At 48.1% G+C, this 23036-nt stretch overlaps 1 protein-coding gene across 2 annotated transcripts in view; it reads right to left on the minus strand.

Moving 5' to 3' along the window:
* Window positions 1-23036, minus strand: part of TBCD (tubulin folding cofactor D) — a 143793-nt gene that overhangs the window by 36040 nt on the left and 84717 nt on the right. For both annotated transcript variants that reach the window (XR_009595364.1, XM_027974323.2), the window contains exons 15-18: window positions 18263-18320; window positions 12705-12734; window positions 9711-9796; window positions 3103-3183 (exon numbers count right to left, since the gene is read on the minus strand). Coding sequence is in view for 1 of the 2 variants with exons in the window: in XM_027974323.2 (XP_027830124.2) it covers window positions 3103-3183; window positions 9711-9796; window positions 12705-12734; window positions 18263-18320 (255 nt within the window). In the remaining variant the exon portion in view is untranslated. The remainder of the gene's footprint in view (window positions 1-3102; window positions 3184-9710; window positions 9797-12704; window positions 12735-18262; window positions 18321-23036) is intronic.

Below are 23036 nucleotides of genomic sequence, written 5' to 3' on the forward strand. Positions count from 1 at the left end.
GACGACCCGAGAGTGGTTTAAAAAACCAAGCCTGCCAGGGGCCAGACAGGCTCTGATCAAACCCAGAGGGTCACCTGTGAGATGGATGCCCGCCTCCACGCATGCCCGCCAGCCCCAACCCAGCAGTGATCTTCCCAATTAGTGCACTTTGAAGATAAACTTTCTGTATTTAAAAACAATATTTTTTATCATCTAAATATCAGACCTCATTTATAAAACTCTTAGAAAAAAAACATAAGGGGAAAGCTTCATGACATTATATTTGGCGAAGTTTTTCTTGCCAAATCTAAACTTTTTTAGATCTTTTTCTAAAATGTTTTTCAACACCAAAAGCACAGGAAAGGAAAAACTATATACACCGATAACAGAAAAACTGATTATAGTTAAACTGGACTGTGTTAAAATCTAAAACTTCCAAGTATCGAAGGATACAATCAACAGAGAGAAAAGGCAACTTACAGAATAGGAGAACATATCTGCAAATCATGTATCTGATAAGGGACTAACATCCAGAATATATAAAGAACTCTTAAACCCAACAACAACAATGAAAACGAAGTAACCCATAAAGATCAACACTTCAGAAAAAAACAGAACGTAACAAGTACTGGTGAGGATTTGCACAAACTGAAATCCTTGTGCATTGGGATTGGGAATGTTAAATGGCACAACCATTATGAAAAAGTATGGATCCCACTTCTGGGTATATACCCCCAAAACAGAGAGCAGGGTCTCGAAGAGATATTTATACGTCCATATTCATAGCAGCATTACTCACAATAGCTGAAATGTGGAAGCAACCCAAGGATGGTGGATAAAGAAAATGTGTCAAGTATACAGAATGGACTCCTGCTTGGTCTCATAAAGGAAGGAGATTTTGACACACGCTACAGCGTGGATGAACCCTGGAGGACAGTATGTTGAGTGAAATCTGCTAGGCACCAAAGGACAAACCCTGCAGGAGTCCACATGAGATTCCTGTAAGATTCAGATCCACAGAGACAAACAGGGTTGCCAGGGGGAGGGGGAGTCAGTGATTAATGGGTGTGGAGTTTAAGTTCTGCAAGATGAAAAGGTTCTGGAGATTGGTTGCACAGAAAAGGGAACGTACTGAACTGAACACTAAAAATGATTAAGACATTATATTATGTGCATCTTACCACAGTCAAAATTTTTTAATTATGTTTATCTTGATACATAAATTATTTGGGGTGAGTATGTCCAAGTATCAGAAAATGTTTATTTTTTTTTAACTGAAGCACAGTTGATTTACAATGTTGTACTGATTTCTGCTGTATAGCAAAGTGACTCGGTTACACATATATATTCTTTTTCATCTTCTTTTCCATCATGGTTTATCAGGATATTAAATACAGTTTCCTGTGCTACACAGTAAGACACTGCTGCTTATCAAAAAATGTTTAAAAAGAAACCCAAAACACTGGATAATACCTTTCAAAAGTATACACTATTAGAAGTGTAACAGAATATCTACACTGGAGAAGGTATATTTACATCGCTGAAGAATTCTGTAAGGCTCCCCATTTCCCACAAGCCATGTATTCACAGGAAATTGAAGAGATCCCATTTATCAACTTTTAGCTCATATCTCTTTATGGATATAATCCAGGCCAAAAACAGAGAAAGGCAGAAGTTTCTCCGCCTCTGAAGAATCATTTAAAAATTAGGCATAATCTTGTTCCATGAATCCTAACATTTGAAAAAAACCTGAGCAGGTATTATCATGAGGACCTTCAAATCTGACTGCAATTTCCCCTCCATTTATGAATCCTGGAAATTTCAGGGTTTTAGAGCTTATAGTAAAAAGAATACTTCCACAAAGAATGTTTTAAATAAAATTAACAATTTAAAAAATGAGGAAGAAACAGAAACCACACAGTAAAATGACAAGTGTAAATTAAACGACATGGATAACCACATCAGATGTGAAAAGACTACAGCCCTCAAATAAAAGGCGTTGGTCGCCAGGCTGGACGTAAAGGAGGGACCATCTGCCATCCCCCCACAGACAGACAGGGGTGCAAGGTGACGGGGGCTGTGACAGGCCTCTTTCTGTAAGGCCCCAAGCTTAGAATGGTTTTCACATCTTTAAAGGATTTTATAAAGGAAAAAAACAATAAAATACATGGGACAATGACCTAAAATATTACTCTCGGCAAGAAAAAGCTTGCCGACCCTTAAGCTACAATAATATCAAATTACACTTTAAGATAGGAAATCTAACATGAAACGAAAAGAGACAATACGTTTGGAAGATACAAAAAAAGTCAGAAATGTATATGCACCTAACCAGAGTCTCACCCAGAATACACCAAGGAAAAAAGACAGAGTCGAAAGAAGAAATGAACATTTCAACAACAGCTGGAGATTTCAACAGCTAAAAAGTTTAGTCTAACACCATGGGTCACACAGTTGCAATTCTGGTTTTAAATGTCCTATTGACCACAAGCAACAACCACTCTAAGCTGGGATTCCAGATGCAGAACCTGAAGAAGCTCCTTACACACACAGGCGTCTGTGTCCCTCAGACCTTGGCCTGAGCGCTACGCAGAGCTTTCCAAGAGAAAGTAAGCCGTTTTCCCAGAGGTGCTGATGGCAGCGCTGATAACCCGCTCTGGGTCATACAATGGCCCTCCCCATTGGATGGACACGTTTAACTGCTGGAAAATGCGAAGACACCTTGAAACTGCTCCGTAATCAGGAAAAAGGAAAGGCCTGCCTGGCTCCAGGAAGGATGGAGGAGACGGCTGAGCGGCCAGATGGAGCAGATGCGAGGTGGGAGGCCGTGGCCATAGAGGGTAAGTGGATCCCACAGCCCACGTTCCCTGCCCTCGTGACATGGGAATGTTTACACACCCAGCAGATGTCACTGAAGTCTCCAGGCAGACCATTACCCAACACATCAGGTGTGAATAGTGGAACTTACATTACTTCTCAAGAGTTCCTTCAAAACTACGAAATCTATAATCAAAAAACGTATTAAAGGCTTACGAGCTCAATTTAATCTCTCCCTTGGGAAATAACAAGAATTCTTATTTGACAGATAAATTAATTAGGCAAACACAAAAACACAAAACCTACCCATCCCAATGGTTGATCTTCATGGTAACCAGGTGTTCTATCATTGGTTGTGTGTACTCAGGAAAGCCGGCAATAAACATGCTGGAAAAAAACAATATTCAGAGATGGTGAGAATGTGCAGGAACAGGAACTCACACATTGCTTCTGAGAACATAAAGTGATATAACCACTTTCAAAAACTGGCAGTTTCCTATAAATCTTTTAAGTTTCCTATAAACCCCCTTTCAAGTATTTATCTAAAAGAAGTGAAGATATAAATCCACAAAAAGACTTCTAAATAAATAAAGACTTCAAGCAGCTTCATTCACCAGAGCCCCAAAGAGAAAACCCCCTAAATGTCTGTCTCTAACAGGAGGACTGACAGGTCAAGTGCAGCACAGTGGCGGCCTCAAGACAGCTCAGCAATCAAGAGGAACAAGCTACCAGCACACGCACAGTAAGCGTGGCTCTCTGAAGCCACCGTGCTGAGAGAAAGCAGCCAGGTCCAAGAATCTGATCTTTCTGATTCCACTTGTGCAACATTCTACAAACGGCATCAGTGAGCTACGGTGATGGGCAGAGCAGCCTGGGGCCAAAGAGCTGAGCTCCTTACCTCTCAGTGGCAGCGCTGGCCACCCAAGTGTGCAGGCTGCCAGCACTCACTGAACTGTACGCTTCATATGAGGACAGCTGATGAAGCGTAATTACGCCTTAAAAATAAAAGCTACATCTGAACACACCATAGCAGAACTTCTAAAAATAATTTCCAAGTGGGACACGCCTTTCTAATTATGAGTCAAAACCCAGAAGCCAAAAAAGAAGAAATTGGTACCTTCAAAATACTCAACCAAAGGAGATGAACGCTGCTGGGAAAAACACACCATAAAACAAAAAAATATCTGCAACTGCTATCACAAACAAGAGACTTCTGTAACATGGAGTATTTCCAAATCAATAATATCATCACCTAGGAGAAAAATCACCAAAGTTTACAGAAAAGATACAGCTCAAACATTCAGCCTCATTCAATGGGAAACAGAAAGTAAAAGTTTTGTCCGAAGTTTTTGGCAAACTGCCAAAATCAGGGTTTTACAGCTGCCACTGGAAGGATCTAGAAGCACCCAGAAACACTGCCAGGGACAGCATCTTGGCACAGCCTCTAGAGACAGCAAGTGGCACTGCCCAGGAAATGGAAGAAGAATACCTGTTGGTTCAGCAGTTCCACTTCTGGTTAATTCACTCAGATATAACTACACAGGTGAGAATATACACAAGAACATTCACTCCACAGGGTTCATAACAGCAAAAGACAGAAGCCAATGGCCAGGAGGGGGAGATCTACAGGTCACAGTCCACATAAAAACATGGAAGGTTCTCCAAACGCAGGACGTCACAGGCAGCAAACGGCCTCCAGGCTCTGCTGTGATGGCACACGCGCAGAGCTGCTCCTTACTACTGGCAGCCCAACTTGGTTACTACAGGCTGACCTCGTTTTATTGCACTCACAGACACTGCACATTCTACAAATTGAAGATACATGGCAACTCTGCATTGAACAAATCAGCATCATTTTCCAGCAGCATCTGCTCACTTTGCGTGTCACATTTTGGTAATTTTTGCAACATTTCAAACTTTTTTTTCAGTATTGTTATATGTGTCATGGTGATCTGTGAACAGTGACGGCTCACGTTATTATGACTCGCTGAAAGCTCAGATGATGGTTAGCAGTGGTTGGCAATAAAGCATTTTTAAATTAAAGCATGGACTTTTTTTTTTATAGATACCTAACTATTAACCCCTCACAGACTTGAAGATAATTCTCATATGCAGTGGGAAACCAAAAAATTCATCTGACTCACTTTAACACGATACTCGCTTTGTTTCAGCGGTCTGGCCCGGAACCCACAATATCCCCACGGTGTGCCTGTATCTGGCCAATCCTCCGTGGATGAGCACTTCAGTGGCTCCAACCTTGCGCACCGTGTGCCACTGCTCAGCATGGACAGAGGGAAGTCAATGCGCCCACAGCCATGAACCGAATCTCTCTAGAAGACACAGGAACTGGGGGTCAACCAGGTGCCTCAGAGGAGAGGGGAGATGCCCTCGTTTTCCCTAAACAACTCCTGCACCTTCTGAATTTTATACCATGCACATGTATTACTTACTCCAAAAAACGCACTTTTATACTTAATGCCTCTAAAACACCAACTGCTTACACGTATTGTCTGAACCTGCCATACCATCTACATAGCCCCACTATGGACTTGTCCATCACCCACGTGTTACACAGAGGCTGAAAAATACAGTGGATGACACAGAAGGCCAAGAAGGGGGAACAGGATTCTACCCAAACCCTGTGTGGGCACACTGCATGTACACAGGGTGAACACGGGTGCCAGGTGGGCATGCCTGTGCTACAAGGCATGAGCTCTGGGAGAGTCAAGTCAGGGGAAATCTGTGCTCCGGGCATGAGAGGAAGAAAAGCAGAGGCTTCTCCAGCAACAAGCCAGATTGAGAGACCCTCTAAAAATGAAGAAATCACTTAAGTGAGAGTCAGAAGAAGAAAACAGAAAACTCAGGACAATGAAAGCTGTCAGAAATGGAGCCAAGATGTGACTCCTGGTCCCACATAACCTAGGGGGCCCTGGGCCCACCCAACAAACAGACCCAAGCCAGGCCAGCAACCTGAGCTCCCAGAGAAGTGGGCAGACAAACCAGCAGCCTCGCAGGAAGAACCAGACAGGGGCTGGCCACCTGAATTCCAGTCTGAGCTTTGGCACTAACTAGCGGCTGACCTTGGAGAAGACGCACTGCTGGAACCACCAGCCCAGGTGGCGCTCAGCACTTACAGGGACTCAGGCACGGAGGCCAAGTGCAAACTATGAGGGGCACCCACCACAAGGCGAGGACTACAGGGAGGAGAGCCAAGGAGGGTGCGTGACCCACTCGGGGCCAGGAGGCAGGCTGGGGCCGCGGCAGAGAAAGCATTCGGTCCTGCACTCAGACCAGTGACAGGGGTGGTCACGGAGGCTCTTCAAGTGTACAGGACAGTGAGAGCTGGGCCATGGTGACAACTGGGCAGACGCGCGGTGAACGTTTGAGGGTTGTTAGGAAGGAAGGAGTGACAGAACTAGGTCACCAACTGGACGTGCGGAATGAGAGCAGGAGGAGGGGATGTGGGCAGCACGATGCTCACTGAGTGAGGCGGAGGGAAAAGTGCGCTCAGGGCTCCCCTAGTGTGGAGCATGTACGGGACAGGAACGTGCAAACGGCTGGAAAGCGAAATAGGACAGAGTCCATCTTTAGACGGGTGCACAGTGCTGAGGTGCCAGCGATGTATTAAGGAAACTCACAACTCCAAGAAGACACACCTACACAGTGCTCACAGCTGCTCGTCACACTACAGCAGAAAACAGCTGGGCAAAGAGACGCACCACCCGGACGCACACGTCCAAAGTCGAGAGCCTCAAACGGCCACCAGCTGGTGAGAGGGACAAGCCCGTGCAGTGGACCAGTACCGAGCAGCACTGACGGATGATGACACACGGTGACAGCAGCCCACATACCACGTGACTGTCCTACACGCTCTAGAAAAGGCCAGCTCCAGCGACAGAAGGCAACTCAGAGGCTGTCAGGGCCTGGGTTTGAGGGAACTTTCTGGAGTGACAGAAACATTCCCTGCGTTGACTGCAGAGGTGATTATGTACCTATTTTAAACTGGTGAATTTTACTGCATGCAAATCAAATGTAATAAAAGAGGAGAACAAAACTTCAGCTGATTTTTAACAAACGGTTTCATCATGGGAATACGCAGCACACTGTAAGGACAGGCCACAGACAAGGAGGAAACGAGCAGATCATGGGCCTGAGAGAGGATCTGCATCCAGAACACAAGAAGAAATCTCAAAGTCTCAGCAACACGAGAACCACTAGCCCAGGAGACAAGCAGGCAAAAGACTGGTCAAATACAGCCCATGGGGAGATGCTCAATGTCATTAGTCACTGGGAAAAAACAAATTAACGAGCTTCTCCTGCACATTCACTAGAATGGCTGAGGTTAAAAAACAAAAACAAAAAACTGACCAGACCAGGGTCCGGCGAGGACAGGGTAAAACGAGGTAGTCACTGTGGAAAACCATCTGGCAGCTTCTTAAAAAACCAGTGTCCAGCCACTCCACTCCCAGTGTTTAACCAGATAAAGGAAAGCACCTCCCCACATATATATACGCACTCGAAGATGATCGAAGCCCCCACCTGGAACTCTGAGATCCACTTCACAGATGGACAGACGTGGTTCATCACGTGAAGGGACGAGGAAGGCACGGGCACAGGAAGGACACATCCAAGGAGGCAGGCGGAGCGCAGGTGGCCGGAACAGCGCCCGGAGTCCACACCACACGGCTCCAGCCACCAAGCGACCCAGGGGGACGGGAACAGACCGGTGCCTGGAGGAGTGCCTACGTGCGTGCTCAGTACTGTCTGACTCTTTTAGACCCCACTGAATTCTAGGCTGCCAGGCTTCTCTGCCTGTGGGATTGAATGTGTCGCCATTTCCCACTCCAGGGACCTTTCAGACCCAGGGACTGAACCCGCGTCTCGTGGCTCCTGCACCAGCAGGCAGATTCTCTGCCACTGGAGGAGGGGCACCCGGAGCTCCTGTGGAGCCAGGTCTCTCGCTATCTGTGTTCTGGTGGCAGAGATCTGTGCCCGTCAACACTGACCGGAATCTACACGTTAAACACAAGCGATCTTCCATGTGTCACCAGTACTGTGACAAAGCTCTGAGTCAGTCTCCCCACCCGATGGTCCTCGTCCACAAGTTTCAAGTCTGCATCAGACACTCCCATCTCCAGGAGAACCATCCACACATCAGCCCATACATCCACTCAAGATGTACCATGAGCCCCTCATGATGGGTGAAGCTGAACTTCCCCAAAACCCAAGGCATTTTCTCCCTCGCTGGTGCACCCAACACCCCAACTCTCCTGGTGACCCAACTCCTGCACCCCAGCTGTCTCCTGACCATGTCCCCCCACCTCAGGAGGGGCCCTGACTGTCCCCCACCTCGTGAGCAGCCCTGTCTCCTTGCTTCCAGTTACCAAAACGTAACTACAGTGATATGTTCAAAATGTAGATTTGACCATCAAACCTGGTTCCTTGACCTCAAGACAACTCAAGGACCACTGCGGCTCAGAAGCCCCACCCTGCCGGGCTGGGCCCTGCTCTCTGGACTCTTTCCTGCAGGGCTGTCCTCCCAGCCCCACCAGGCTCCTTTGGCATAGGACCCTGGGTGTCAGCCCTGCCTTGGGGCAAGGGGAGAGCTTCCCCCAAAGTGCCCTATGGTAATGGGGTGCAGCCACAGCCCCCAGGTCCATGACGGCTGGACCCATCTGCATAAACTCCCTCTTGTCCAGGCAAGTGTGCAGAACTCTCTGTAAAAAAAGACAGACCCCAAGCCAGCCCATCTATGAAAAGCAGACCAACTAAGAGACCTCAGCCACAAGAAAAGCATGCCAAGGCCAAATGTTGTAAGTTTTCAGCCAGGAAACTTGGGCAAAGGTGGGAGATTCTCCATATATAATACATGTTCAAAGATTAACAATCAAAGAAAACAGAATTAAAACAGGAAAGAACTGAGAAGGCAAAGAAGGCCATTAAATGCTGAGGAAAGGTGGAAAGGATGCTAAGAATACAGTCTGTTTGGGCAAAGATTGTTTCTGGGAAAGATGCCAAATGCTACATCTTTTTAAAAAAAAATCTGTCCATGCTGGTTATGGAGAAATGTAGTTTCTGCACGGTTTGCACAGCAGGGGTGTTGGGGAATCTATCTTTCAGACACATAACGGGTGACACTTTAAAAAGGCATTGGTGTGCTTCCTCTCCCAGTTTAAGGCAAATAAGTCACTTCATGAAATCATGCCCATCCAGTATTAGGGTTGCAATGGGTTAATTAACTAAGACACTGAACTCACTGCCCCACGACTTATGTATTTAAATTATGTAAGGTTTGATGCGATTTCTGCAAAACTGCAGTTAGGGACATTAAATATTTAATCCTTGACCTGATTTCTCAAATACCTCTGCTTTACTCATAAAGAAGCTAGAGATAACTTCCACTTGGGAAACACTGCTTCACTGAAACAATAAAGGAACAGTCACTTTCAATCTGAGGGTTCATTCTGAGAAGCTCCCCAGCGGAGCAGTGGCCACACAGAAAGCAAACACAGTTTTGGCTCGTGGTGACTCCCTGTAAAAGACCATGCTCTCAATGGAATGATGGTCTAAGAAGAAAATCACCACCGCAGCAGTGCTCCTCAAACCGTGGACACCTCTAAAAGGTGAGCACCCCCTTCCCCAGCACCGCCCCCCCCGCCCCCTGCCTACGTGCTACTGTCCTCCTTTGGATTCTTTCGTATTTTGTCAAGTTTTATGTAAACGGACTCATACACTAGGCACTCTGTCCCATCAGTGAGAAAGAAACCTTTCAAAACAGTTCTCAATTACTCTTTCAATCTTTTCACACATAAATTTACTTTCAGCGCATCTTCCAGGCTCAAGAGACCAAACGGTGGAAACTGATCTGCGATTCAAAGAAAACACTGTATTTTACAATGACTATTAAAACTTACCTTATAACCAGGAAACAGTTAGATCTGTTACCAACAGCAAAGTAGTCAGCTGTGGTCAAAATATCGATCCCATGAGGGAAAGTACCCTAAGAAAAAGTGGCGGGGGCGGGGAGAGACAAAAATTATTTCAATGAATAAAAAAGGCATTTTCAAAGTCTGATAACCATATGCACATGAGTTAGGTTTATAAACAAACTGAGAAGTGCTGGGGAACGTAGACTTGGTTACTAAACTGACAGCAAAAACTACATGCCTTAACCAAGCTCACCCAAGGACTTTCAAGTCAAGGACTACTGACTGCCTCTCCGAGGCTGGACACTGTGCTAAAATTATCTGAAGCACTTAAAAAAATTTTTTCCCTAATAATTCTAGCATTTCAACTTTGAAATAATGTAAGAGCCCTTTCTTTAAACCACACATCACAGAAAGACATCAGATTTCAGCAGAACTCAAGTTCAGATTTCATTCAACCAGTGCCCCTCCAGCCAGGACTCCAGAACCCCTGAGGGGGGCCAGCACCTGCCTGGGTTATGAATCCTGGACAGGAGCCCACCCCCCCCCCACCCACAGCTGGTGGGAGGATGAAGAAGACAAAAACTGGGAGGTCATGTCTGGGGGCCCGACAGCTGACAACCAGGACCAGACTCTGAAACAGACGGTTGGGAGGTCAGGGACACTGGCCACACCCAGGGACACGTTCCCAGCCTAGGCCCAGACCCCACCCCAAAGTCTGCAAGTTACTATTGATACCACTCTCTGGTGACAATACTTGAAAATCTGAAAATGAGACAATACGTTCCCTAAAAGGACACAAATGACAACCTTGCAACCAAGGAGGGACTGCGGTGCTGCCACTAACCACGAGAGGACCCGGGGAGGCCTGGGCCCCTGGCACGCTTCCTCACTCTGAGCAAGCCCTGCGCACGGGGACCCACGACCCGCTGATCTTCCACTCTCTCTCTCTGAGGGAGCCCCACACATGAAGAACTGAACCTGAAATCTGACTCCAAACTGTCAATGGACCCTGGCAAGTTTGTCACGGACACGACCTCAGGATCAGAGGTTTGGTTCTCGAGTGAACCTAAAAGTCAATCCATCTCCCTACACAGCTCAGTGCAGGGGAGGGCCCCCAACACCCCAGGGGCAACCGCGCACCGGGCTGACTCCTGCTGGGCCCCAGGCCACCCACACCAGCCTGAGGCCGAGTTAGAGAGAGGCCACTGCGGCTGCAGGAGGCGGCGGCGCCCTCTGCTCCACTGCGCAAGCCTGCCGGCCCGGCCAACGCTGAGACGCCTCCCGACGCCCCAGGGCCTCCTCGGGCCAGCCCCCCTCCAGAGGCTGGCAGCTGCTGAGTGACCAGCTTTCTTTCTTCTAAGTTCTTGGGGTTCCAGGCAGGCAGGACTAGGTGACACTCAAGCACACTGGGTCTCAGTCGCCTCACAGCAATGGAAGAAAGGCTGAGCCCTTACTAGGGTCTTTCCTCAGAAAAACACCCCCGAAGGATGAGGTGGCACCTCAGCAATCTCAATGTAGCACAAATTCAAGTCCAAGCTGCGCGATTTGGTTCCCTCTACCTTTGGCAATGACTATGGAATTCAAGTCTTCGTGTGAAACCACCTTGGCATCAGTTTAGCCTTAACACTGCATTCAGAACTGGACAGCTCACCCCAAGGCCCTGACCCCTCCACGTGCAGGGCCACAGTTCACAATACAGGCTACAGAACTCCCAGCTAATCCACCCTCCTCACTGCCCCTTGGTGGTTCTACGGCCTTCGATGGGAGGTGAGTAGGTCGGCCGCCTTCAGACCTGGTCGAGCCTGAAGACCCACTGATTCCTTTCTCGGCTCCACCCTAAGGGCTGGGGGACCCCTCCAACACCCGGGCCACATGGATGGAAGCACCTCCATGCCCAGTACGCCATGCTTCCAGGAGACCCTCCCACCGTGTACCAAGGTCATCCCTGTGGAAGCTGCAGCATCAGCCCTCTCACCCTGGTCCCTCCCTGTCGGCCCAGGAAAGGCGAGTCATCCCAGAGGCCGTGGGCCCAGTGCTGCGAACACAGGCTCTGGTTCAGCTGCAAGGCCGACCCTGCTGTGAGAACCCTGACGGACTCAGCATCACCCAAGGCAAGAGTTCTGCACACACAGTCTCTTCCAGATGTCCAGGCAGGAGTCTTAGAATCCTGTATTCATCCAAGTCTTCCCTCTCGAGGACAACCACCTCTCCCACCTACCACCACTCCTGCCCTTCCACCTGCCAAGCAGCCACTCTGCGTGGGCTCCCCTCAGTCCTGCAGTCTGAACTGTGCCCCTCAAGACCCCAAGGCCCATCACTGCTTGTCCCCAGTATTCTCACACCTGCAACTCACTCACCTCCAGCCCAGACCCCTCTCCTGGCGTCCTTCTCAACAGAGCACAGCTTGGTATCTCCGCTAAGAAGACCTCTCCCCCATCTGCCACCAGATAGGCCACAGGTCCCAGGGTGGCCATCATCGCATACGGTATGAGTGACTTGGGGATAAACGCCACACTCCCAGCCCAGGCTGACCGGTGCTAAGGGATTCAGGGTCTGGGGCAGGATGCTGCGTCAGGAGGGGCCGTGGGGCACTGGCATGAGGAAGCTGGCTCCTTCCACGAAGGGGATAGGCAGGGGTCATGTCCCTGCCCCTGCCCAGGCAAGCTCCTCTGCCCAAACCCCTCCGGCACCCAGGGGCAACTGCTGACATCAGAAGGGTCTCTGCAACGCACGAGGCAGGGATTTCTGACGTTTGTGAAAATTACACATTCAAGTTTCCTGTAAGACAGCTACTAATTGTTTGAAACTTGTGTCAGCACTCACCTGAGCTGAGTTATGAGTGAACCTGTGACCAGAAGTCACCCTGTGAAGTACTAGCTTATTTCAGGTCAATTCTTTACCCACGTCGGCGGCTCTACTATTTTTACTTCTACATCTACAGGAAGTTTTAGGAATGAAGATATTTAAAAGCAACCATACCTGTCGTCCCACATTCTCCTGGAAAGCAGCCTAAGGAAGAGAAACACAAACAGAGCGGTGACTTAGGTGTGCACTCGCTGGCCACTGGTGATGGACGCGCAGCAAAGCCGGTGCAGAACAAATGAGCCACGACCTCATTTTTTTTTTAAAATAAAGGTCTCATTGTTGGCCACTCAGAGCCTCAGGGGTGGTTTTATCTTTCTCTTTTTACATCCTGGTGTGCTCTCAAACCACAGGCTAAGAATTCAAGTTTATAAAATCTGCTAAGCGGCCGATGCTGACTTTCACACCAAAGCCTGATTCAAGGCCCTAGATACAGAAACAGGAATAAAGCCAAGTCTATTAGGTGAACTAAAGGCCCAAAGCCCAAGTCATCTCACTGGGGATCTGTGATGACAGCACATAGGGGGCGACACTGCGTGCCTGGCCTCCCCACGCCGTCTTCCCCAGGACGACAGTGGACACGCTCCACGTCCCGCTCTCAGGCCCCGAGCGGGGCTGTTCAGAAGGTCCAGACCTTCACTTAGGATGAGGTGTCCTCAGACAGACCTTCTTGTTTGCTGTTCAGTCGCTCAGTCGTGTCCGACTCTGTGACCCCCTGACTGCGGCACACCAGGCTTCCCTGTCCTTCAGGGACCTTCTCGCCACCAGCTATCAAGTGTACACAATGCAACCTCATCGCCACGCGCCATCCACCAGAGATAGGTCAAAGGGCAGAGGTCAGGTGTCCAGTGGCTTCAGGGAGCTCCTGGGAGGCACAAATCTGCTTACAGACACAGGCTGAATGCCTGGAGCAGGAGCATCTTGGGAATGAGGTCATAACCTCCAGGACTTTCATCTCACACACACCATCATCATCCCCTGGGAGTGCTGGGAGGAGCTCGCCTAGCCGTGCACAAGGAATCAAGACAGCAGAACACAAAGACCCCCACATAATGCTTAAATGGGCACCCAGCACCCCCCGCAGGCGACAGAGGACGGCAAATGGGCGCCCAGCACCCCCCGCAGGCGACAGAGGACGGCAAAGGACTTGGCTGTCTCCAAGACCAAGCATGCGGTGGCCTCAGGGAGGCACAGCCAGAATCGCCCTTCCCTGAGGGCACTCGGGCAGCTTTCACACTGGGAGCAAGGAGACTGGACTTCTGCTATGTACTCTTTTTCAGCTTTTGCAATAAATTCATTAAAGAAAATAAAAAACAAAAATGAAACCAACCAAAAGGCAATGAAGAAAAGATACAATGTCAATTTATGTAACATGCAATATTTAGGAACACGTTTACTATACTGGTGACATCGTTTAAAAGATTAAAAAAACACAACATTTTAGGAGAAAGCACAAGGCCTAAAATGGTGACACAATTTGGCGGGGGGGGGGGGGGGGGGGGGGGGGAGTCGGGGAGAGAAAGAGAGGATTCGCTCTATCCAGTGTTAGGGTTACTATGGAGTCGTGGTAACACAGACAGACAGACAGACATAGATCAATGGGACAGAACAGGGAAAACCTTTAGGATCAAGAGCTAGGCAATGAATTCTCAGATTCTCAGACCTGACACCAGAAACATGATCCATAAAAGAAAACAGTAGTGAGTTGGATCTCATCAAAATTAAAAGACTCTTGTTGTTGTGAAAGACTTGTAAAGAGGATGAACAGAAACCAACCAACTGGTAAGAAGAACATGCAAACCACTTGCCCAAGAAAAAAGGACTCGTATCTGGAATACAGAGACCCCCAAATTCAACAATAAAAACAAACAACCCAATACAAAAGGGAGGCAAAAGACTTTGTTGGAGCTGAAAGCAGCCCACCCAGGCCATATATTCTTATTCCGAGTTAAAGTTACTTGACAAATGGCCAGTGGGGGGGATGGTATTTAAAACACCCCGACTCTGAAAGCAAGAATAAATGTCTCAGGTTGAGGGTACATTCCCCATTTCAGGAGGCAAGAAAGCATCCTCATCACCAGTTATGGAAATAAATCTTCCCACTCCTTCACCAGCCCCTTCTGTTAAATCTTCACAGATAACTGTTTCTTTGTCCAAAAAGGATATATAAGCAGCCTGCTTTGGTCACTTTAGGGGGCCTATTCTATGAGACCGCCGTCTGTACTAATTAACTTGTTTTTTTTCCCCTGTTAATCTGTCCTGTGTCACTTTAATCACTAGACCCACCAAATGCACACAAGGAGCATCAGTGGTTAAATATCGCAAACCAACGTTTCAACGAAGAGGACACAGGTGGTAAATATCACATGAAAGACGCTCAGCATCACTGGCATCACCGTGAGAGAAACGCAAGTCAAAGCCAGGGTGAGCTATCGCCGCGCATCTAAGCAGCATCGCTAACACAAAGATAACGGCACCACCAGATGCTGGGGAGGCCGTAGGAAAACTGATCACTGACAGACGATGGAGGGCAGGTTGACAGCGGTGCAGCCCCTCTGGAAAACAGCAAGGCCCTTCCACACAGATCTAAACGTGCAACTACCATATGTCCCCCAAATCCTATTCTTGGCATTTATCCCAGAGAAATAGAAATTGTATTCACACAAAAACCTGTACATGAATGGTCATAGCAGCTTAATTCTTAATGAATAGTTCCAAAGCAGAAACAACCCAGAGGCCCAACAGCAGATGTGCATAGCCGGACAGGGGACGCGACTCAGCCAGGGATGGGCTGGAAGCAGGGGCTGCCAGTACTGCCAAGGCCTGGCTGGACTCTGGGAATCGTGCTGCAGGAAAGGTAGTCCTAAAGGTCACACTGTATGTTCTTGTTCAGTCGCTTAGCTGCATCTGACTCTTTGCAACCCCATGGACTGCAGCACGCCAGGCTTCCCTGTCCTTCACCAACTCCCAGAGCTTACTCAACCTCATGTCCATTGAGTCAGTGATGTCATCCAACCATCTCATCCTCTGTCATCCCCTTCTCCTCCCCCCTTCAATCTTTCCCAGCATCAGGGTCTTTTCCAATAAGTTGGTTCTTCGCATCAGGTGGCCAAAGGACTGGAGTTTCAGCTTCTGCATCAGTCCTTCCAATGAATATTCAGAACTGATTTCCTTTAGGATGGACTAGTTGGATCTCCTTGCAGTCCAAGACTCTCAAGAGTCTTCTCCAACACCACAGTTCAAAAGCATCAATTCTTCGGTGCTCAGCTTTCTCTATAGTCCAACTCTCACATCCATACATGACTACTGGAAAAAACATAGCTTTGACTAGACGGACCTTTGTTAGCAAAGTAATGCCTCTGCTTTTGAATATGCTGTCTAGGTTGCTCATAACTTTTCTTCCAAGGAGTAAGCGTCTTTTAATTTCATGACTGCAGTCACCATCTGCAGTGATTTTAGAGCCCAAAACAATAAAGTCTGACACTGTTTCCACTGTTTCCCCATCTATTTCCCCTGAGGTGATAGGACCAGATGCCATGATGTTCGTTTTCTGAATGTTGAGCTTTAAGCCAACTTTTTCACTCTCCTCTTTCACTTTCATCAAGAGGCTCTTTAGTTCTTCTTCGCTTTCTGCCATAAGGGTGGAGTCATCTGCATATCTGAGGTTATTGATATTTCTCCCGGCAATCTTGATTCCAGCTTGTGCTTCATCCAGTCCAACATTTCTCATGATGTACTCTGCATATAAGTTAAATAAACAGGCTGACAATATACAGCCTCGACGTACTCCTTTTCCTATTTGGAACCAGTCTGTTGTTCCATGTCCAGTTCTAACTGTTGCTTCCTGACCTGTATACAGATTTCTCAAGAGGCAGATAAGGTAGTCTGGTATTCCCATCTCTTGAAGAATTTTCCACAATTTGTTGTGATCCACAAAGTCAAAGGCTTTGGTATAGTCAATAAAGCAGAAGTATATGTTTTTCTGGAACTCTCTTGCTTTTTCAATGACCCAGATAACCACAATGGTGTGATCACTCACCTAGAGCCAGACATCCTGGAATGTGAAGTCAAGTGGGCCTTGGGAAGCATCACTATGAACAAAACTAGTGGAGGTGATGGAATTCCAGCTGAGCTATTTCAAATCCTGAAAGATGATGCTATGAAAGTGCCACACTCAATATGCCAGCAAATTTGGAAAACTCAGCAGTGGCCACAGGACTGGAAAAGGGCAGTTTTCGTTCCAATCCCAAAGAAAGGCAATGCCAAAAAATGCTCAAACTACCACACAACTGCACTCATCTCACACGCTAGCAAAATAATGCTCAAAATTCTCCAAGCCAGGCTTCAACAGTGCGTGAACCATGAACTTCCAGACGTTCAAGCTGGATTAGAAAAGGCAGAAGAACCAGAGATCAAATTGCTAACATCCACTGAATCATCAAAAAAGCATCCAAACAACAAGAGTGCAAAGACGGCAGCTCACCACGCTCATAGCGCCCCCTACACCTTGGTGCCAGAGGAGAAGGCCCCAGGTCACTGGGTGTGGTGTCCCGTGGATCACACAGAAACAAGAGCACAAACCGGAATCCAAAAGGGCCAAATACATCGTCACAAGGAAGCAGCTTTGTGATAAGAGAAATTTTATCCCCGACAATTAGGTACTTGAGCCCTACCTTTTCAAATGAGCTTCAAACAGAAGCACCTTTCACTGCGATAGACATGCGCCACTAAGTAAGGAGGGGTCACTTAGGTGGTGTATAATGCAAAGAACTTCCACTAATTTTAAAGGATTTTAATTGTAACTCGAAAAAGAAAAAAAAAATTCTGTTCTTCTATTCCACCTCTTCCTTAGGATATCATAAAAGCATCAGTGCTTTGATTTTATTACTGCTTCCCCAAATTAGTTCTCAGGTTCCAATAAACAGAAAGAAAATATAAAAGGCAATTTCTTTAAGGCCTCGCAGCGCAGCTTGCGAAGATACTGGGGATCGAACCCAGGCCCCCTACAGTGGAAGCCGAGTCCCAACCACTGGACCACCAGGGAACTCCCCAACAAGCAACACAGATTTAACAAGAGTCTTACTGTATTTCAAGGAGTCTTACAATTACTGCCTGGGGGAAAATATCAAGGCACAAACGTGAAGATTTTTCAAGGAATCATTAGGTTTCCTACTGATGCTCAAGACAGAAGAGAAACTGCAGGACACAGACAAGGTCTTGGGCTTTCCTGGAAAACTTTTGCTTGAAACACAAAGTTTCAAGGAACCCATGTACTTCAGAGAACAGAGAGCAGGCAGGCCATGGGGAGCTCTGTGACCTGAAGCCCCGACATCTGAGGACAGAGATCGCAATTCCACATCACCCACGAGTAGAGGGCACACCTGCAACACTGATCCCAGGCCCCACCCTCACTCAGACGGCAGCACCCACTCCACACTCGCCCCTCCGGGACCCCCTTGCATCTCCACCTGAAGGCCGGCAACCCATCGTGACCCGCCCGCCACAGGCTACAGCCCACTTCCCCGCTGGGACCCAGAGGGAGTGGGAGCCATCCTCCCCCTGTCCCTGGGCCTCGCTCCTGCTTCCCAAGCCGGTGACAACAGCCTCTCGGGGGAGGTGGTCACGGGTAAGAGCCACCCACACCCTCAAGAAAAGGCCCAAACAGGACAACTTACAGAGGCTGCTCTCCTGCAGTTTACATCTCGGTCGAAAACAGTGGCAATCACCAGCGCGCTGTGAGGAAGAGACGAGGAGGTTCATGAAAGGGACTCTCCACAGACCCCGGGGCGCTGACCCCACAGTCTCCCTCCTCCACGTGCCCGTGAGCCCGCCCACGGCTCGGGGCCTCAGTGGCAGATATGCTCATAGGGCAGCGGGGGTGGCCAACCCCAACTCCACCAGAGCCAGCAGGCTCACAGGGAGGGTGGCCTCGTGCATGGGCCTTGTAGGGCAGGACGAGGACAGCAGTATTGGGGGCAGGACCACAGGTACAAACAGAGAAACAAGGGTGCCCAGGAGGCCAGCAAGAGCAGCAATGAGCCCTGCACCTCCCCAGAAATGGCAGCCAAGCGGAGAGCTGCTCTGAGAGGCCTATTCCCCAAGTCAAACTCTGACCACGGCTGGCAAGAAGGAAGCCCCCCTGGGCTCAGACTGTCCACCAGCTTCACTGAAACCTTCCTTCGCTACATCGTCACCCTCAACCATCAGGGACACATCAGGAGGAGCTCAAGTGCCTACTGGGATTCGGCAACAACAGAAAGCAAACTGGGACAGAGCGCTGTTGCTGATGTGACCTGTGAACTGGCATCTCACATCAGCCCCCAGAGGAAATGCTTGAAAAGGGGTCATTTCAGACACACGGAGATCTCCTAAAAGAGATGCTGCCCTCCTATCTGACAGCCATTCTGTTTGGTAATGAAATTGGGGGACCCAACTCTACGAATCTGTCAACAGCTGTTCATGACGGGTGAATTTCCTGAATGCAAATTTAAAAGTATAGGCAGCGGGGCCCCTGGGACAGTGGGAATGTGCCTGTCTTAGCCAGGGGCACCCCACTCAATGGACGGGGAGGACACAGAGGAGCACTCTCCCCTGGAGCAGTTGTGTTTCTCACAGGGAGAGTTAGCAGTGTTGAAACCACTGCACACACACGCTGGGGAGGGAGCCGGGATGAAGAAGTACTGCGCACAGGAGGGAGGTCAGGGGACCGGGCAGGCCTGGGCTGGAATCGCAGGTGTCCATGCAGTTGGCCAGGCTGGAGGCACAAAGGGTAGTGTAGGAGTGGGTGTGGGCGTGGAACCCAAGTCTTGGATTCTAAACACCATTCTCCACTAAGAGGAACAAGGACTCCTGGAGGTGGCTGACTCTAAGGCTGGGGCAAGGAAAAAAGAAAAGCCTGGGGCATCTTGTTGTGCTAGAAATTGAGAAACCATTAGGAAAAAGAAAAAAGGCACAGAAGCCAACCTGAAATTGCTCCCAATAACTAAACGCACTGCAATCTGACAACAAAATAACCAACAGTGCTAGAAGACAAGCCGCGGTCCACACTGATGTAAGTCAACAAAGGAGCAGAAAGCAGAGGGACCCGATTTCCTATGAAACCACCACCATCGCTGCTGGCCTGGCACAGTAGCTGATGGGCACTGAGTGTGAACACTGGACAGTTATTACAGAGTCTCAAAGCACCCCAAAAATGCTTTATCGTTTTTTAAACATTAATTTCATAGACTTCAACGGGGGCGGTGAGTTTGGGACACACCCCAAATCCAACACCAAGATGGCACATCACCAAACAGCAGCTGCGGTTTAATCACTGCTGCTAAGTCGCTTCAGTCGTGTCCGACTCTGTGCAACCCATAGATGGCAGCCCACCAGGCTCCCCCGTCCCTGGGACTCTCCAGGCAGGAACACTGGAGTGGGTTGCCACTTTCTTCTCCAATACATGAAAGTGAAAAGTGAAAGGGAAGTCACTCAGTTGTGTCCGACTCTGTGCGAGCCCACAGACAACAGCCCACCAGGCTCCCCCATCCCTGGGACTCTCCAGGCAGGAACACTGGAGTGGGTTGCCACTTTCCTCTCCAATGCATGAAAGTGAAAAGTGAAAGGGAAGTCACTCAGTTGTGTCCGACTCTGTGCGACCCCACAGACAGCAGCCCACCAGGCTCCCCCGACCCTGGGACTCTCCAGGCAGGAACACTGGAGTGGGCGCCATCGCCTTCTCCAGGTTTAATCCCTGGCCCCACACGATGTTCATTCCTTGGTCTCCTTTGTGAGAAGTCAACATTCAGGGAAGCTGATGAAGGGCTTTTATGGGAACTGCTATTATTTTTGCTATTCTTCTTTAGGTCTAAAGTTAGTTCAAACTTAAAAGTTTTTTTTAGATTTTTTTTAAAAATCTAAAGATTTTTAAAGATCCAGTATTAGTATTTGGGGTCCTTTCACTAGTTGAAGCTGAAATTAATTTCAGCAAAACTCTTATTCAAGGGAAGAACCTTTTCCTTTAATAAAGGCAAGAGAGAGCGGTTTCCTTTTCCTCTCTCAACTCTTTACTATATTATAAACTATAGCCAAGATGAGATTAAAAAAAAAAAACAAAAACTAGTCTTAACACTAAAGGAAATTCATTGACTTTAGCAGGACCATTTTAAGATTAATTGATTCCATTTCAACATCTAAATGCTTTTGTTAACAAAATCTCAGAAATCATTAAACTGACCAAGACATGTAATTCTGTGATCTTTCAATAACCAAAAAGTATAAAACTACCGGCTTTTTCCTTTTTTGAAGTATAGCTGACTTACAATGTTGTGTTAGTTTTGGGTGCACAGTGAAGTAACTCAGCTGTACCCGGGGGTGTACCCCCTCTCTTTTCAGATTCTTTTCTCTTACAGATTATTCTAACATACCGAGTATGATCCCCTGTGCTATATAGGAGGTCCTGCCGTAACTGGTTTGTAACTGGTAAGCATAATGCCAACTGCAGCAACAGGGATGGACCTGGAGATTACCAACGAAATAAGGCAAAGGCAAATATCACATGATATCACTTACACAGAGGGAAGAAAAATGGTACTAAGGGTGAGAAGCGTGGCAAGAGCAACGTGGAAACTTGCATCACCATTTGTAAAACCGAGAGCCAACGAGAATTTGCTGTATGTCTCAGGAAACTCAAACAGGGGCTCTGTATCAACCCAGAGGGGTGGGATGGGGAGGGAGATTCAAAAGGGAGGGGATACACGTGTACCTATGGCTGATTCATGTTGAGCTTTGACAGAAAACAACAAAATTCTGTAAAGCTGTTATCCTTCAATGAAAAAATAAGTAAGTTTTTTTTAAAAAAATGGTACTAATAAACTTATACAAAACAGAAATAGACCCACAGACATATAAAACAAACTTACAGTTACCAAAGGGGAAAGGTGGTGAGGGATAATTTAGGAGTTTGAGATTAACATAGACACGTGACTGTTCTTAGTGAAAACATATTTGATGTTTTACTCTAAATATACTCTCATCATCAATGGAATTTTAAGTATTATATTTACATATGAGTAAGTGCTAATGCTAAGTCATTTCAGTTGTGTCTGACTCTTTGTGACCCCATGGACAGTAGCCTGCCAGGCTCCTCTGTCCATGGGATTTTCCAGGTAAAGAAACCAGAGTGGGTTGCCATTTCCTCCTCCAGGGGACCTTCCCAACCCAGGGATCAAACTCGCGTCTCCAGCATCTCTTGCATTGGCAGCCAGATTCTTTACTACTAGCGCCGCCTCCATTGGATCATATGTATTCTAGGAAAAGATACTAACCAAGAATTCCCGCTTTCCTTTAATGTCTGACATAAGAAATATGTGGGCATATTTTCACTGACTCTGGGTCCAGCCAACACTACCAGAAGTTCACATTACACACTGAATTCTTGAAATTTCCTGTCAATCTATTTGTCCTGAATTACAATTTTTAAATTATTGGACACTTATTAATAAAGAGAAATGGAAAAAAACAGAGAACAAACTTAGAATCACCTGCCAATCTATAGCTCACCATAACCCCTGCAAGGTCACTGCTAAGTTATACACCAAACCCCTCCGACCCCCAGACCCCCACCCCCAGCTGTGGACATGCTGGCCCTGCCCAGGACACACTGAGTCCAGTTTCAACCTTGGTGCAGCCAAGACCACTGAGCCAAGTCCAAGTTCCCCTCTGCGCCACTTGCCGCGCCATGCAGGTCAGCCTGGGGGGGCCTGCCCTGTGGTGCCAAACAGAGACAGTTGGGCTTTAAGACTGTATGTTTACGTTGTAATCAAGCCAGACAGTAAAGAACTCCTGTGTTGAAGGGCCCTTCCCAGCTTCATCACGTGTGGATTACCTCCTTCCAGCCACAGGCAAGGGGCTCTACCTACTTCACTCTCTTTGCACACGCTCCCCATGGCTACCTGGTAGTTGCGAGGGGCGCAGCAGGGGCTGTCCAGGTCGAGCTCAGGCATTTACTGCAGGTGATTCCGTTTACACTCCTCTCTGTGTTTGCCCTCAGGTGGGTCTGTGGGCACCCTCCCGCCCCCCGCGGTAAGGCCCAGCCCAATTGGCTCAGTTCCTGCGGTCACTAGCCACACAGCAGTCACTCCTGGAGAGACTGTGTGTCATGGGAACTCCAGCAGAAAGACCCCTGAATGGCAAGCAGCGGTCTACCTCTGGGTGCAAGGCCCCTGTTCCTTCACGGTGAGCATATCCTGGCCTTGTGGTCACAGGAGCAGACCCCCACAGCTCAGGAGGGCCCCGGGGCCAGGCCACCGACACAGACAGGCAGGGTGAGGCTTGCCCAAAGACCGGTTACCAAAGTGCCGGCACTGGCTACAGCCTGACAACCTGGCCCTGGGGCACTACAGATGGGCCCACAAACCCCCATCAGGCTGCTTCTGCATTTGTGAGTACACGGCTTAAAATATTTACTGC

This window comes from Ovis aries, chromosome 11 (assembly GCF_016772045.2).
Source record: "Ovis aries strain OAR_USU_Benz2616 breed Rambouillet chromosome 11, ARS-UI_Ramb_v3.0, whole genome shotgun sequence".
NCBI classification, from domain to species: Eukaryota; Metazoa; Chordata; class Mammalia; order Artiodactyla; family Bovidae; genus Ovis; species Ovis aries.